The 18,819-nt window shown below is 38.6% G+C and overlaps 1 protein-coding gene across 1 annotated transcript in view; it reads right to left on the minus strand.

The window, feature by feature from the left end:
- Positions 1 to 18,819, minus strand: part of GPR149 (G protein-coupled receptor 149) — a 44,299-nt gene that overhangs the window by 22,302 nt on the left and 3,178 nt on the right. The window contains exons 2-3 of the mRNA XM_060767673.2: positions 15,197 to 15,389; positions 8,346 to 8,803 (exon numbers count right to left, since the gene is read on the minus strand). Of these exons, the coding sequence (XP_060623656.2) occupies positions 8,346 to 8,803; positions 15,197 to 15,389 (651 nt within the window). The remainder of the gene's footprint in view (positions 1 to 8,345; positions 8,804 to 15,196; positions 15,390 to 18,819) is intronic.

The following is an 18,819-nucleotide window of genomic DNA, read 5'->3' on the forward strand; positions in this document are numbered from 1 at the left end:
GGTCAAAACACAATGGCTTTTTAATGTGCAAGGACTCTTTTCTATATCAACCCTTCTATTTCCTCTGAATTTGACCTCCTCACAGTAGATGGTGGGGGAAGGGTTTTTTTTTCTATCCAATGTACTTTTGTAATGCAAAGTATTTCAGGAGTAGCTTGGTCTTGAAAAGATACTTAAGACCCGTTAACTTGACAAAAGACCACACCTGGTAGAAATAAAACAAACTGTCTGGATTTTGGGGTTTTTCTTGCATATATAGCTATAGATCTTTTGAGATAAGTGTCTGCACTTCAAAATTTACAACTATATCAGTGAATAGAGATAAAGATGGAGTGAGGAAAAGTGAGGCTAGGACCACAGGACAAAAACAGTGGACTCATCACTACCAAGAATTGCTGGTGATGCATTATGGGGAGTCTCAAACAACTGAGAAGAATAGGCATGAGCTGAATTTATCTGCCCTCGCATGCCCTTTCACAGCTTAACAGGAAAGTGGAAAACAAACAATATGTATAAAGAGCAGAGATTTACAAACAGCAGGTGTTCATTTTGGTTTCCTTGGAAGGGGTAGGTGTTGAGTGTCCTGAGTACACAAAATGTATTCCTGTAAAGTGTTTGATCTTTTCTTCTAAATCATTAATGTTTAGCAGTAGAAAAGCCATGAATTCATTCAGGGCACTACAGATCATATTTATGCTTTGCATGCTGAGCTCCAATTTCTCTCCTTTGTCAGGTACCAGCAGTATTAAAATTAGAGTCACTTTTCTGAATAGGACTAAACAAACTCTGGAAATCTCAGTTTCTCAACAGTATCTGACAGGCATTAGTATCTCTATCTTTTCCATCTCCAGTTCAAATAAATAAAACATCAATGTCTTAGTTATGCATGCATATACCTTTCTCTCAAATAAGTGTAGTGAAAAGGAAGCCATTTTTTGGTGATACAATCCCATATGATTGGTGCAAGTGCATGAGATAGCAAACTCCACATGTCTTTTGCATGGAAAAGTTGTATCACTCCCCCCAAGCCCCTGAGATGTATGACTGCAGGTTTAGAATACCTTATCCAAAATACTTAGGACTAGAAATGTTCTATATTTCAAATTATTTCAGATTTTGAAACACTTGCATACACATAGTAAGATATCTTGGAGATGAAACACAAATCTACACACAAAATTCATTTATGTTTCTTATGGTCTGAAAATAATTATATTCAATTTTATTTTAATAATTTTGTGCATTAAACAAAATTTGTGTATACTGAACCATGAGAAAGCAAAGATGTCACTGAACTATAAACTCCAGGATTCCATAGTATCGAGGCATGACAGTTAAAGTTGAATTAGTCAAACTGCACTAATTCTACATTGTAGTCTCATCCACCATTTGGAATTTGGAATATTTTGGATTTTGGAATTCTGGATATGGGATATTCAAGCCGTACCAAACTGAAAAGCTGTAGCTGCATATCAAGGGGGCCACTTTGGCATTACAGTTAGCTGAGAATGATCAATGTGTTTAAATTGCAATAGATCAGACCAGAACAGTCACATCTGAAGCATTAATCATTCCTTCCAGGTGTGTCACTTTGTACTGTCAGAGGTCATGCAAGGTGTAGCTCTAATTAAAAGAAATGGGTAAGAACATGAAGTGAGGATGCCTAGCAACAAAATAAAGCCCAGAAGTTTCCCATCTGGATTAGATGAATAAAAAGCATTATAGGCTATGTTCAGTCATTCTGTCTACCTGTGACTCCATGAATCTTCATAGCTAATTAAACATCCATTTTATACTTGCTACACATTCTTGCTAACTCTCAAAGGTCACTGCAGGCTTATAGGTTTCTCTTAGGGTGCATCTACACAGTAGAGTTAATGCAATTTGAGACAAATTTAACTGCCATAGCTCAATGTTATGGGATCCTGGAGTTTGTAGTTTGGTGAGGCATTACCACTCTTGGCAGCACTACAGCTCCCATGATTCCATAGCATTGAGCCACAGCAAAAAAAAAGTGGTGTCAACCTACAGTGTAGATCAGTGGTTCTCAACCTGGGGTCCCCAGATGTTTTTGGCCTTCAACTCCCAGAAATCCTAACAGCTGGTACACTGGCTGGGATTTCTGGGAGTTGTGGGCCAAAAACATCTGGGGACCCCAGGTTGAGAACCACTGGTGTAGATACATCTAAAGCTTCCAAACCTCTCTACATTTCCACAAATGTAGGTATATATTCAGGCATGCCTCCATCAACAAAGGACCTCATCACACAGTCTTTTTGGGCCATGACATTGCGCTGGCAGTTGCTGGAAAAAGGAAAGGTGCACAGGGTGGCTCATGGCATCTCATGTGCCCTCCCTCCTCCTCCCTCCTCCCTTCTCCCTTCATCAATGCACATTGCCCTGCCATCTCTTCTGCCATCACAGGGCAAAAAGGGGAGGAAAGTGTGGGTAGTTCCATTGACACTACCCAAAAAAATACTTTCCTCCCCATAGGAAGGGAGGAAAACCCACTTTCCTCCCCGACTTTGGGAGGAAAGTGGGCAGGTCCTGCCATGCCATGTGTGATGGTGAATGGCAGGCCCCATCCCTGCTGCAAAGTGACAAAACAGGACAAAAATGATTTTTGTCAAGAGGTAGTGATATCCTGAAGGTTGAACAAACAGAAATAAAAATGAAACCACAAGAACTAAATAGGAAATTTCTCAGCATATCCTGGTTTCATTATCTTCAGATTAAAGACCACTTTAAAAAAAGATAGTAAATTAGGCTTTGAAGAAAAAAACATCAACCTGGCAAAAAAATCTTTGAAAGCAAGAAAAAAATAATTACAAGAATTTATAAACAATTACTAGAATGGAACACCGAGAGAGAACAAACAAAAAATGTATGATCAAGTGGGCCAGGGATATAAGAAGAACTATACCACTGGAGGATTGGGAGATGCTCTGGACTAAGAAAATGGATTATACTTATGCATATGATCTTAAAGAAAATTTGATAAAAAATGTTCTATCAATGGTATATGACTCCAAGTAAAATAGCAAATTTTAATTAAAAAAAATCTGAATGATAAATGTTGGAAATGCAGGAAATGCAAAGGATCATTTATACATATGTGGTGGACCTGCGAAATAGTGAGAACATACTGGAAGGAGATCCATGACATCTGTCAAAAAGCACTTAACAAGAATATACCATTCCAACTGGAGTGCTTTCTTTTAGGTCTGACAAACACTCAATGGAATATCAATGAAGATAAACTCTTCATCTATATGATTACCGTGGCTAGATTAATATATGCAAAATCATGGAAATAAAAAAATAGACCTCAAAAAGAAGACTGGATAAAGAAAACTCTCAACATAATGAACATGGACGAATTGACATCTTTACTATCAAAAGTACAGAACAAACATATGAAGATAATGGACTGGACACCCCTGAAAATATGGTTTAAAATAATAAAATAAAACTTTTGATATAAAAGGAAACAAGTTAATATAACATTGATAGACCCATCACTAGAATAAAGCTGAAGAAGAGAACAAATTTAAGATATAAGAATATATATGGAAGATGCCACTATGAAGAGAAGCGGAAGAAGTCACCCCCTTCCTTTTTTCCCTTTCTCCCCCCCCTCCTTTTTTCTTTTCCTTCCCTTTTTACCACCCCTCTCCCCGGCCCCCAAATTTTACTGTTGTAAAAAGAAAAACCCTTTAATAAAAATCTATTTAAAAAAAGAAAGAAAGTCTCTGACAGAGAATTGTCTTTTAACAAAGAATTTTTATCCCACCATAGCCCCCACTTTGTTCTCTCTGCTTAAAATGTTTGAGGACCCCTGGTGTAACTGAAACCTTTTCAGCAACTTTGGAATAGGGAGGATGGTGAAGGACGCCTGGAGAAACACGGACCAAGAGGCAAGGTAAACTGCAGCTGCCTCCAGAATTCCCTACTTTGCACACATGCACAGAAAACAAAACAAAAAAGAAAAGAAAAGAAAAGAAAAAGAAAATATGGAAAACAGATAAACCTGACTCACCGGTTACCTTGAACATGTGAGATTAGATATAGATACTAGATATAGATATAGATATAGATATAGATAGATATTTGGCCATCAATATGGCAATCTCAAGAAAAGTAAATGCTTTCGGGTATGCTTGTTCACAATGCCCTATCTCATGTACAGATGAAGACAATGTGGTCTCTGTTGCCTGGGTTTGGTCAAAAATTATTCAGCCACTTGTGATTCTTCTATTTTTATCCCTTTTATACTTATGAATGCAGTGCTTTTGACACAAAATAAATAAAGGTATTTTTGTTTGTTCACCCATGGCTGACCTGACCTGACCTGCTTCAAATGCAAAGAGGCTGTCTAGGCCAGGGGTCCACAAACTCTAAGGCCCAGGGGCTGGATATGACCCTCCAAAGTCATTTAACTGCCCCTCACTCAGGGTCAACCTAAGTCTGAAATGACTTGAAAGCATACAACAACATAATCCTATCTCATCAGCCAAAAGCAGGCCCACACTTTCCATTGAAATACTAATAAGTTTATAGTTGTTAAAATTGTTCTTCATTTTAATCATTGTATTGTTTTTCAGTATTATTATTTTTTTGCACTACAAATAAGATATGTGCAATGTGCATAGGAATTCATTCATTTTTCCCCTTCAAATTATAATCTGGCCCTCCATCAGTTTGAGGGACTGTGACCTGGCCCTCTGTTCAAAAAGTTTGGGAACCCCTGGTCTAGACTGACCCCCCAGAAACTGTACATAAAATATTACTTCCTCTAACTAAAAAGGGGTAAACAGTGATGGTCTTCATGGGGCATGACACTCACCTAAGGCTGACCTGACCTGATTGTTTATTGTTTCATTTCACATGTGCATCAAGTTAGTTTGGATAAAAAGCTTACTGAAAGTTGTTGAACTGCTCTTCTTTTTAGTGCTGCTGGAACCTACTCCTATTCTTTCCATGTTTTTCTTCCTATAGTACCATATTTTCTGTTAAAGAAGTAATGTCCAGAAGTTATCTACTTCTTTTACTGATCTACACCTGTGGTTTGGGAGAGTGGGCAGACTTTAGACAGAACATGGATGATCAGCATAAAGAAATGTTTGCCTGGATAGGTTAAGTGTCTGATGAGCAGTAATTATGCTTGTGTGTGTGTGTTTTATGGAACGGCTTGTCTTCCTGCTGTGAAATAAATATTGCATTGTATTTTATCAGAATAAATGTGCAGATTTGGCACTGGATCTCAACCGTAGCCTTGTACCAGCTTATCAAAGACTTTTTTTTTTTGCTTTCTTTCTATGTGGGTCTTTATAGCAGCTGTTTGGTGGTGGTACTCATGACAGTTTCTCTGAAGTTCCCAGCCATATGAATAATAGATATGTATCCAAGACTCTGAATTTTAAAGGAACCTGACACAGAATATAGAATGATGTGAACATATGACATGCTGAAACTTTAGAGAAGAAGCCAAAGATTATTCTTATTGACAAGGAAAACCACAGTGAATCCTTTGGCAACCTCAAGACTGTCCAATACATTGTGTGACATGATTTTTTGTGAGTCAGAATTTATGTCAAACTTCCTGTACAGTAAACTCCAAAATTGGTTTTAGGGCTGAGCTAAACTATTTCCTCTCACCCCAGTTTCAGTATTGTGATTGTGAGGGATGAAATGCAATAGATTTTGATTGCTTCCTTTATTGTGAGAGGGGGAATGGAGCACAGAGAATTAAGGAACTGGAGGAACATTTTTTTAAAAAGGAAAGAAAATGTTTGTTTTCTGTTTTGCATCATGAGGTCTGTCAAGCTGACTGATCCTATTGCTTAGCTCCAACTGCAGTAGACCCGTTAAATGAATTGCTGAATGCTATGTCTTCATAGCAGTAAATCCCATTCATACAGTGGTTCTGTTCTAGTTGGGACAACAACATGGCTTAGGTCAAATATTTCAATAACTACTACAGAGATTGGGGTTGGATTTAGGTTAAATTAAAAATAATTGAAGGGGCGTGGTGGCGCAGCAGGTTAAACTGTTAAGCTGCAGAAATTGCTAACTAGAAGGTCGGCGTTTAGAATCCATGGAACAGGGTGAACTCCCGTTGTTAGCCCCAGCTTCTGCCAACCTAACAGTTCGAAAACTTGCAAATGTGAGTAGATTCAAAAGGTACTGCTCCAGTGAGAAGATAATGGCGCACTGTGCAGCCATGCAGCCACATGATCTTTGAGGTGTCTATGGACAATACTGGCTCTTCAGCGTAGAAATGGAGATAAGCACCACCCCACAGAGTCAGACTCGACTAAACTTAATGTCAAGGGGAAACCTTTACCTTTACCTTAGAAATAATCAACTGAAATACACCATAGGTGCACATACACTGTAGAATAAATGCAGTTTTGATACCCTTTCAATTGGCATGGCTCAATGCAATGGAAACCTGGGAGTATTCATGAGTCTTGCATCTTCTCTACTAAAGAATGCTGGTGCTCCACCAAACTGCAAAGCCCAGGATTCCATAGCATTGAGTCATGACAGTTAAAGTGGTATCCAACTGCATTATTTCTTCAGTGCAGATGTACCCTGTAGATTAAGTTAGTTATAAGCAACACTTACTGAAGTGGTTAGATGTAGAGTACTCATGACCCCTTCTTCATATTGCAAGCCCTTGGTGCACTCCCAAAATTGGATTTGTAAAATAAAATTATCAGAGGCATATTTTAGGGCCCATCACCTTGGTCAGAAAGCTGAATATAGCCTCTTATTAATTTTGTCTTTAAAATGTATTTACAATGAATACATTTCTTCAGAAGTGAAACAAAATACTAGCTCCCTTGTATATAAATGCATTTAAACATCACCAGGTAAATCAAATGTCAAATTAAACAATATTATTACTATTCAGGACAAGAAGCGGGACTATCTTATTTTGACTGTATACATTATAGGACAATAGTACACTGAACCATAAATGGTTCACAATCCTTCTGGCTGGTTCCAATTGAATTAGACATTGCATTAATTGTTCAATGGTGTGTCAACACATAACAATAAACTGCATATTTCCAACTTTGGGTGGAGAGGGGGCAAGACACCTCCTTGGTCAGTCAATAAGCTCTGCTACATTTAAACCAGAGTCTTTTCTTCTGAAGCCTGAGAATGGAAGATCTTTCTAGTGATGTATCAGATAGTACAGTTCATGCGAGTCATGTGAGAGTCAGAAACAGATGTGTTGTATCGATAGAAGCAAACAAGTAGGTTTTACAACAAAATGGTGCTGAGTGGTCCTGCTCAGGATATTCTGAGCACACATCCTCCTTCATGCTCCAATCCCAAAAGTCAGTCAGCAATATATGGCTAGTGAATTTATAAACAATGTAATCAATTAAAATTCATCCTGATGGATTCCTCATTTCCCTGATATTTGGCATGGCTTAGACCACATTTAAAACAGTTTGTGAAATCTGAGATCAGAAGTTTTTATGCTCCACCAAAGTGTAATAGGTGTAAACATTTTGTGCACACTTTCCAACTTCCTACTATATGCATTTTGGTTGCACAATTTCTGCATGTTTCCCTCTTAAATTGTGTGTTTTTGTGCACATTTTCCTGAGCACATTTCAGTCCACTCATTATTTCATCAGGTCTGAATATTAATTTATAATCTGTATATATCATAGAAAAGATTATAATTAATTTATAATTGGGGTATATTATAGAAAAGGAGGAGCCCCCGGTGGCAAAGTGAGTTAAACCACTGAGATGATGAATTTGATGACCAAAAGGTCGGAGGTTCAAATCCAGGGAGCAGGGTGAGCTCCCATTGTTAGTCCCAGCTTCTGCCAACCTAACAATTTGAAAACATACAAGTGTGAATAGATCAATGTGTACCATCCCAGTGGAAAGGTAACAGTTCTCCATGCATTCATGCTTGCCATGTGACCTAGGAGGTATCTACGGACACCTCAACTCCTCTTAGAAATGGAGATGATCACCACCCCCAAGAGTTGGACACGACTAGATTTAATGTCAAGATCAAACCTTTACTTTTAATCTAGAAAAGACACAGCTATCTCTTATTGGCAGTGCAAGTGAATCAAAGCATTTGGTCATTGCTTCTTGCCAATGAAATAAAGAGAAATCTATTCCATTAGATTAATGGCCTGACAGGGTTATAAATAAGGCTTGAACTGAGCTTTATGTACATCTCGGTAACAGAGATAATTGGATACTTTCCGAACTTGACTTGAATGGTTTAGAAGAAAGAGCAAACTAACATCATAATGCACATATAGGCGAACAATTTAGAGTAGATTTCAGAATGGAATTACCTGTCGAGGGGTCCGTTCTGACTTACTTCTGCACCACTCCCAGTCTGAAAGTTCTGGTTTCCGGCCCTCCTCATGAGAAAGCCTTCTTTCTGGGCCTTCAAAAAAAGTGCACTTCTCACTATTCCTGCTGTCTTCTTTCTTATACGATCCGACTTTGTCAGAAAGCAGGCAATCCAAGAACTTATCCTTGCTGAGGTCTTGTTTTGTGTCTGTGCCAACTGTTTTTTTGCACTTGTTGACTGTCTCCTTGAGCGTGGAGCTGTTCTCAAGTGAGATGGTGCTGAACTCAATTTTGTTGCTTTCCTTTTGAGCTTCTTTTGTATTGTCACAATCATAGTTCAGCAAGCTGTGGTATGATATTGAGTTACTATCATCACTGTGGCGGTTGTCATGGGATATCTTATAGATTCCATAACCTTGTTGAAATGACAGGTTGAATTCAAAGCCTTTTCTTTTTGCTAAAGAAAGGAATCAAACATTTGCATTAAAACAAAGGCAGAAAGAACATGCAAATTTTAACATTAAAAAGTGGGAAATCAATACTAGCTTAGTTCACATTATCACCATATAAATGAAACAGCTCATGTTCCAAAAGATTAAAAAGCACTCCTGAAAATGACTTAAAGCACATACAAATCAGGACTGAATAAGGGATTAACATTCTAGGAGAGCAAGCCTAAGAGTATATTAGCTCAGAAGTAAATCCTGTTACATTTATGTTTAGAATTACAACCTGAATGTGTTATATGTTCTTTTACTTTTTAATCATATAGATCTTAGAAGGGTTTGAATGTTTTTCAATCCTTTTCACAACATGGGAAAATTATATCTCAAACTACTCAATATTGATTTTTTTATCTGTGTTCTCAAATAATATGCTGTGTCCAGGTTGGTTCATCAGGTGTTCTGCTAGGGCTGACTTCTCTAGTTGAGTTAGTCTGCAGTGCCTTTCATGTTCCCTGATTCATGTTTGGGCAATGCTGTGTTTGGTGGTCCCTATGTAGACTTGTCTACATCTGCATGGTATATGGTAGACTCCTTCAGAGGTGAGGGGATCTCTCTTGTCCTTTGCTGAATGTAGCATTTGTTGGATTTCAATGTTAATGCTAATCAAGCTGGCCAATTGCAACATTCACACTTGCCTCAAACAGACAGGAGTTCTTTCTCTCACCCTGGACATTCCACAGTTGCCTAGTTTCCTCACAACCTCTGAGGATGCCTGCCATAGATGTGGGCCAAACGTCAGGAGAGAAGACTTCTGGAACATTGCCATACAGCCCAGAAACCTATAACTTATTCATTTTCCAGGAACTGTAATCAGAGAAGGAAGCTTGCTTTGGGGGTTGCCACATCCCCATTCACAACATCATCAATGTGTCTTCCAGGAGTATGTGAAGCACCAAGAGATAGAGACCCTTTGAAGCTTTACAATCCCAACACACAGGTGCAATTTCCAAGACATTTTATCAGTCAAGATATACCCTTAATCTAGATAACACCCAATGTTTAAAATCTTGGTTCTCTCTCTCTCTCTCTTAACTTTTTCTAGGTGAATAATGTAATTTAGCAGATGGTTAGGGGTTTGGCATCTGCTACATTTGAATGGTTTAAATCTTATTTTACTGAAATTATTCATATTTTATTCAGGTAATCATCCAGGAACTGGCACTTTACTCAGATATTAGGGCAAATTTAAATAAGGTTGGTGTGAGCTTTTCGGGCTGCATGGTCATATTCCAGTAGCATTTTCTCCTGATGTTCCGCCTGCATCTGGGTCTGTTGGAGTTGAGGCAAGTGGAGTGTGTCTGTCTGTCTGTCTGTCTGTCTATCTATCTATCTATCTATCTATCTATCTATCTATCTATGGATTGTCCAGGGTAGGAGAAAGAACCCTTGTCTGTGTAAAGAAAATGTGAATGTTGCAATTAGCAAGCTTAAATAGTGTTGGGTAGCCATGAAGCTGCAAAGTTAATCAATGAGGGTATCTACATGAAGGTAGCCTGGTTGTTATTACCCCAAGGCATCCTGTTTGGGGGGTGTTAACTGGCAATTTGATTGTTTGCTGTATGGAGTTTCCCTGTTTTGAATGGCGTTCCTTATTTACTGTCTTGCTTCTGGTGTTTTTTTTAAATACTGGTAGCCATATTTTGTTCATTTTCTTGGTTTCCTCCTTTCTGTTGAAATTGTTCACATGCTTCTGGGTTTCAGCGGCTTCTCTGTGTAGTGACATGATGATTGTCAGAGGGGTCTAGAATGTCTGTGTTCTCAAATAATATTCTGTGTCCAGGTTGGTTTTATCAAGTGCTCTACTATAGCTTACTTCTCTGGTTGGCTTAGTCTACAGTGCCTTTCATGTTCTTTGATTCATATCTGGGTGCTGCAGTTAGTGGTCACAATGTAGTTGTTTGTATACATAGTCTCCAGCACTACATACAGCAAACTGAAATGTAGAGCTTTTGACCTTAACTCAGAAATGGTGTAAATGTAACACTAAAGAGATTAGTGGCATCGGTTTTATTAATGCCAGTAACATATTCCTTTTTGTATTCCTTATAGATGGAAAAACTAGATCCCAACTCAACTAGGAACTAGGAAGTTGAGTGGTGCTGTCAAAATTGAAAATGTAATTAATTAGGAGAGAGGTACATATTAGAGTTCATGGGCATCCCTCTCTGGATGTTGAAGATCTCTGAATCAATACTCATCAAGCATGAACAACATTGGGCATTCCAGGCGATACCTTCTAGCATCTTGACCAATGGCTGACTGATGGAAGTTGGAGTCCAACAGCATCTTAAGATATGTCTCTGCTTTGAATTATTGCCTTCTAATCCCCACCTAGAGAACAAGCTAGACATATCCATGATTGGAGCTTTAACTTCCATCAAGACAAAGAAACATATCCTTCTAAACCAGGGATATGAAATGCATTTTCAGGTCTGTTAAATCAATTGACAGAAAATCCATGGATACAGAGGGCCAACTATAATTTTGTTTAACAAAGTGATTGATGCTCTTTAGTTTTTACCCAGTTTGAATTCCTAAATATTACTGAATGACAACTCCTGTTACTTTTGATTATCTGCCATGCAGACTGGGGATAATGGGAATTGCAGCCCAACAGAACTTGTGGCTTTGAGTTTGGGGATAGATTAAATGACATTTTAAAATCATGTATTTATCCACAGTTTTTTTTCTGAATTCAAATCCCACTATCCTGACTAAACAGAGCAAATTGCAGCCTTTCAGGTGTTACTGTATCATAATTTCCATCTGCTCTAATCATGATGTCTAATGATGAGGTAGCCAGGAGTTGTAGTGCAGCATCTGAAGGGAAATATAAAATGACATGACGGGCCAGATTCAGCACAGGGACCTTGAGCTTGATACATGTATTCTAAACCAACAAAGACACCACATTTCTGTCTTGCATTGATATCAGACAGCCCAAGTGGAGTCTGAGTTATTCAGTTTGCCAGATAATCATGAACTGTGAGTAAGTGTTCTGTTTGGTAGCAGTGGTGGGGAAACAGAATAGCCTTTAGCATAAACAAAATGAAAGAAATGGTTCCTGTTTAAATGACGGCAAGACTTGTTGCCTTACCATCTGCTAGATATTTCACTCTGCAAATATTGTATCAGACCCAAAGAGCCACACAGTACCTCTGACAAATTGTTTCCTGACACACAGCAAACACTGCAAATGGGAAATGGGTTCAAAAGGATTCAGAGGAAGTCTTAGCTTAGAGAGAAAAGCCGCTTCCTGGTGAGCAGAGATCCATTTGCTCTGGGGTGAATCAAGAGGATTTCTTTCATTAAGAACCATGACAACTGCAATGTGCTTTACGTGGGCTGCTTGCATTGGCTTGGGAGCAGAGACTCCAGCTGGCTTAGAATATAGGCATCATGCTGTTCAGTGGAATACCTATTAACTAACAGCATATTTTCATCACTATTTAACCCTCATCCTATTGGATCAGTCATTTCTGTCCCCTGACACACATTTTCATTCAGAATCCATGCGGAACTACACCTACAATGTAGGCATTCTACAATATTGTTACTTGCACAGTTGTAAGCAATTCACTGAATCCTAGTAGGGTTGTAGTTATGGTGTGTGTGTGTGTGTGTGTGTGTGTGTGTGTGTGTGGTGAAGACATTGTACCTGCAATATGAATTCTGCCCTCAAATGAAATTTTATTTCAGTCCCAAAACTTCTAGCATTGAGCAGGACACTGAAAATAATTCACACTTAAAATGCCTTCATTTGCTATGTTTTCATTCCCTTGCTAACCTGTATTTATAAGTACTCAGGCTTTGAGAAATTTGGAGACTGAAGGAAAATTTAATAAGGGACAGAATTTTATTGGGGAGGTCAATGCCCTCTTTCTGTCCCCTATATTCCTCCTTAGATGAACTCAACGAAAGTCAACCTATTGAATCAATTGCTGAATTGTAAGCCAATACGTATATTGTCCGGTTAATTCTTTGGGTCTACTCTAGGTTAAATTTCAGCTGCTTGCCACATACTATTTTTTTCCATTTAGCAACATATTCCTCTCAGATCAGAAATGTCTTAGCACATTTAAAGATTTTTACCACTAAAATACTATTTTGTTCTAGCCAATATAACATACAGTATATGGATTAAAAGTCCCATTCAGTTTTTTTCATTTCAACTATGATGTAACAAAGCAGAAGCAATTTACTTTGCTTGTCCCAGTAGGTTGACCCTATTTGACACAAATTGACTTGTTCCTGTGAACTCGTTGGAATTGAATGAAGCTGGTAAATACCCCTAGTACAATAAAGTATACATTACATTACATTTTCTTGTGTCTTTTTTTCTAACTTATGTGTTTGGCTGTGTCTAATTCTGAGTTTTTTAGTGAAGCACATTTGATTCTGAACACAGACATACTCCTTAAGGAAAAGAGCATTTTTTATCTTCCAATATGTGGGAAATCTCATTGGAATTACCAAATACCCCACACTGCACAGGGCATTTTTTTGTAGTGTGTACATGTCAAGGTTTCTTTTGAAGAGAAAGGTTTCTTCTGAATATTTGACAATATGGTCTGAATTTTGTGGATGCTGAAAGGTGAAAGCAGCAGGATGAAATAAGCATGCCTCTTCTCACTGGAAGAGTTTGGTGAATATTAAGAGAAAAAGGTTTAAAATTCTTTTCAGTAGTATCCACAACTATGTCAAATTACATCTTAAATTATACCACACCACAGCCATAAAAACGGGAAACTACTGAATCTCAATTATGATTTCATTGAAGTTCTCATTTTTCCACTGCCTAGCAACTTTTGTCACATTTCCATACATAGGTTTTTTTCCCCTCCTCAAACACTTGTATGTATTTCAGGAACGGGATTACTTTTTCAAATGTTTATATTTTTTATGTGCATTTTTCTGGTTTCCTTTCAGACTTATAGTGATACTAAGGCTATTTTATTATGGGGTTTTCTTAGCAAGATTTGTTCAGAGTTTGTTTTCCTTTACTGTTCTCCGAGGCTGACAACATAACCTACTCAAAGCCCACCCAGTGGGTTTCTATGGCCAAGTGGAAATTTAAGCCCTGGTTTTTGGAACTATAGTCCACTGCCCAAACCGCTACATCATGTTACCTCATATTTTGTGTATTTGTCTACCCTGGGCCTAAATAGCATAAAAGGGCAAGGCACCATATGAACTTGGAAGTCACCTTTCGACACATAGCAAATCCATAAAATTCATAGTTTTCTTAGGCAAAGAATATTCAGAAATGGTTTTGCCAGTTCCTCTGAAATATAGCTCAGAGCACATAGTGTTCATTGGCTGTCCCTTCCAATCAAGTACTAACCATGGCAGACCCTGCTTAGCTTCCAAAATCAGACAGGATCTGGTGACCTTATGGTATATAGGCTCCTTAAATAGGAACAGTAATCATGTTTTACAATTTATTTAGCATCACACAAAGTCACTAACTATTTTTATATCTCTTCCACATTTCATAAACCTCAATAAATTGACTAAGTTCTCCAGAGGTCAGAATGTGTGGCCCTTGGACAGCATCCATACAGCTTTTCTTTTCACTACTGAAAAATAGCTCTCCAAACAAATTGCATGATGCTTCAGTGAAAAATTAAGGATGTCTTTTTAAAACCAGAGAAGGCCTTTCATCCCGTTTTCAGCAATAAGGCACAATGCAGCCCACAGTGAAACGACATAGAGAAAACTGATCTTAGAATCCACCAAAGTTGCCAGCTCCTGCTCTAAATTGTTTTTTGAGGAACCAAGGAAATTACAATGGGTGAAATCTTCATATGAATGTCTTATACATTAGAATACACCACTGAAAATGTAAAAGGAGAAGAAAAACATCATATGAAATATGATGAGGGGGGGAGGCACTGTGTGGGTGTGAGGCCATTTTTTGCCCATGTTTCTTTCCCATGGACTACACTGGCACAATATGTTGCAACTATAACACCAGTGTAACCTCCAGTCACCATTTTTTTGGCCAAACCCAGCTTTAAAAATGTATAATCCAAGGTGGAGACAAATGACTACATATGCACACAGTTTTAGGTGGTTTGGAGTACTTTACAGACAAAAAAATAACCATAAAAATAAAATAGGTGGGAAAGATTGAAGAGATTTGGAGGAACTGCCTCTTTTGAACACTGCAAAAAGTGGGTTTAGCAGACTACACTTTCCCCAACTTTGCCATAGAATGTAATCAACAAGGCAGTCAAACAACAATACAAACACACAGCATGTTTAGTTTCACCACATATTACAATCTGTTTAAACCCAGATTCAAGAGCCGGGTCTCATTTCACTCCCTTTTTTCTACTTACACTTGCTTTCTTCTGAAGAGACAGCATAGATGTTCTTTCTGCAGTTGATGATACAGCCACAAGGCAGGTGGCTCCAGTGTTCTGACAAGACAAACACTGGAGTGACAGTGACAGCTAGCAAAGTGAGCAGAAAGCTGAATATCTCAAAGGATAGGCTTTGAAACCCAACTGTGTGTTGAACAACCATTTGTATCTGAAAGAAAGAAACATTTCAAAGAAATTAGGTAGTGATCAGTTGTCCCCAGAAAATACAGTGACAAATCTTACCAAGCAGAAATGCTATAGTGATACCTAGGTCTCTTTCAATTATAGCACTTTGATAGCACTTTAATTGCTATGGCTGCAACTTACAAAATCCTGGGATTTGTATTTGAGCTGGTGATTGAGCCATGATGATTAAAGATGTATCAAAAATGCTAAGATTGTTAATATTTAACAAACGTTGTTGGGTCTCTGTTCTGAATTTTTGGAACAAAGAAGACCACATAGGAAACAATAGAGATTAAGGGCATGATCCAGCTACATGTCTACTCCAATATGTCCCAGTATCTTCAAAGGAACTTAGTTTGAGGCATGTATGCATAGAGTTGCAGTATTGTTTCAGGTATGTATGTATAGAGTTACAACATTAATAGGCAGCAATTCTTTAGGGAGAACATCCATTAGTGTCTTTTCATTCTGTGATGAAAGTTATTATTTAGTATGCTGCATGAAAGTAAACCTAGTTTGGACTCTCATGATAAGTTAAAAGGGAAGTGCATCTCCAGGAGCAATGTTCACAAGCGCATGAGTCCCATACTCAAACAAGGTGGAAACCCTGGGGTGTTGTATTTGAAATCCAACTCCTTTGGGAGCCATATCTGGACTTCTGGGGTTCTCAAAACTTCTGTGTCCCATTCCCCAAGATATCACTGGGCAGTGATTTCCCAAATTGTCCCCTCATTCTAACAGTACATATCTCTCTACAATTCTAAAAAGCTGACATACCTCTTCTGACATTTAGTTACTGACTGAAATGGCTTTAGGATTGAATTTGCTGGTGTTTTTGGTCTCTGCCTTTGACCCTGCTCACCAATGAAATACTGCACCCGAGGGTTCATCTGAAATTGAATTGAGTCTCTGATTCACTATCCTAGCTATAAAGCAAACACTTTGTAAGCATCAGTTTCAAAATGTAATACCCGAGGTGGTGCTTTTAAAATGCTTAATTGCTATTGAACTCTTTATGTGGAATTTAATGTTCAGATATTTGTTCCGATCTTTCAGGACTCCCATGAGAATGATGAGACATCCCATTATTTTAATTATCTCTGTGCATTGTGTTTGTACCTGCAGTTATCTAATACAGTGGTTCTCAACCTTTGTTTTGGTCTTCAACTCCCAGAAGTTTTGACAGTTTTGACAGAAGTTTTGACAGGTGGACAAGTTACGCTGGGGTTTCTGGAAGTTGAAGTCCCAAACACCTAAAGAACCAAAGATTGGGAACCTCTGGTCTAGTAGAACCACCTCCTCCTCCTCCTCCTCCTCCTCCTCCTCCTCCTCCTCCAAAAATGAATGTTGGCTCATTTTTAACTTATTGTCCACAAGGATTCCAAGATCTTTTTCACACGTACTACTGTTGAGCCAGATATTGTTGTATCCCATCCAAAAAGGCCAAACTTCTGAAAATTACTTGGACAACCACATGATTCACACTCTTGTCCTAAGGACTGATATATTAACAACAAAAATGAACATGTTAACATATCAGTCTTTAGGACAAGAGTCCTTAGAACAATCATGTGGTTGTCCAGGTAATTTTCAGAATTTTGGGCTTTTTGGACGGGATACAACAATATCTAGTACGTGTGAAAAAAGATCTTGTAATCCTTGTGGACAATAAGTTAAACATGAGCCAACAATGTAATGTGGTGGCAAAAAAGCCAATGGGAGTATAGTGTCTAGATCCAGGGAAGTCATGCTACCCCTCTATTCTGACTTGGTCAGATCACACCTGGAAAACTGTATCCGATTCTGGGCACCACAATTGAAGAGAGATGTTGACAAGCTGGAATGTGTCCAGAGGAGAGCAACTAAAATGATCAAGGGTCTGGAGAACAAGCATGTTTTCTGCTGCCTTGGAGACTAGGATGTGAAACAATGGCTTCAAACTACAAGAAAGGAGATTCCACCTGAACATTAGGAAGAATTTCCTGACTGTGAGAGTTGTTCAGCAGTGGAATTCTCTGGCCTGGAGTGTGGTGGAGGCTCCTTCTTTGGAGACTTTTAAGCAGAGGCTGGATGGCCATCTGCCAGGGGTGCTTTGAATGTGATTTTTTCCTGCTTCTTGGCAGGGGTTTGGACTGGATGGCCCACGAGATCTCTTCCAGCTCTATGATTCTATGATTTGGATGACTTCTTGATTCCTAGCCTTGTCTTAGGAATATGCTGGCTGCCTCCATTAACTAAAGAGACAAAAGGTAGACAGCACCAAATAGACTCCACGGGAAAAGATGAAAACAATTGATGTGTCCCAGTGTGATTTAGTCTGTCTATATTTGTAAGACCTTCTTCAGGGGTGATTTGAAATTTAACGGCAAACATTTCTGAAGAAAAGAATCTCATTCCATTAACTGGACATTTGTTGACTTCTTTTTGTCCAGCAAAAGGAATGAGATTCTGTGTTTCAGAAATTTTTGCAGTCAAAACCGCCCCTGAAGAAGGCCATAAAAATATAGACAGAACAAATGTGTAGGACTATCTCTATAAAGCACCCATCTGTTGAGCACTCTGAGACATGCATACAGCTTTTCTTGTGACTTTAATAACGGCCCAGTTTTTGAGAAGAGCACAAAAGCTCAAAGCTTTGATCTAATTGCCAGTCACTCTCTGCCTATTAAATATGTAACAGTTTCAATTAAAATTTATTTACAGCATCACTTGCAAAGAATGCATGCCACAATCAGTCATGGCTTGGAAGTGTGTGCATATATGTAGTGTACTAATTGTGCAGAAATACAGTTAGGCTGGCACCTAGAAAAAAGCATGTTAGTATTAGCTTTTTAGTCTGTGAGGTGTTTGCAAAGCTGCAGGCTAAGATCTCTGGGGCCTGTCTCAGCTGTGACTTTGAATCCTGACAGATGCTGAAAAGTAAACATTCGAACACAACTCCCATCTGTGCTTCTCAAAGTGTTGGTTGCTTCAAGTGAAACAATAAATATTGATGCCTCAAGCATAGAGGAGAAGTAGCTTTGACCCCCAAGCTATTAATAAAAGTCTCTTTGAGGTAATGCTGGCAGGCAGGCAGAAAGACACACCCTTGAGATGTTGAGAGTGAGGACTGATGATTTATACAGTGCCTTCTATGAACAGACTTTCCTCAGTGAAGAAGCAAGGCTCTGCCCCCATGGAGCTTGCAATCTAAATTTCATCAGTGTGGAGATGACAGAAAAAGAAGAGAAAAGGGGAGAGAACTTTGAGGGAAAGTTAGTCGTGGATGTTCATGACCTAGCAAAGTTTCATATATTTGCAGCTGAAGCCCAAGCATGGCTGCTCAGCAGTAAGTCCAACTTCAGCCATTTAATTCCACATTTAATGGGATTCAGTCTCAAGGATGTATGCACAGTCTTGCAGCTATAGCCTTG

The sequence above is a fragment of the Anolis sagrei genome, chromosome 3, assembly GCF_037176765.1.
Source record: "Anolis sagrei isolate rAnoSag1 chromosome 3, rAnoSag1.mat, whole genome shotgun sequence".
NCBI classification, from domain to species: domain Eukaryota; kingdom Metazoa; phylum Chordata; class Lepidosauria; order Squamata; family Dactyloidae; genus Anolis; species Anolis sagrei.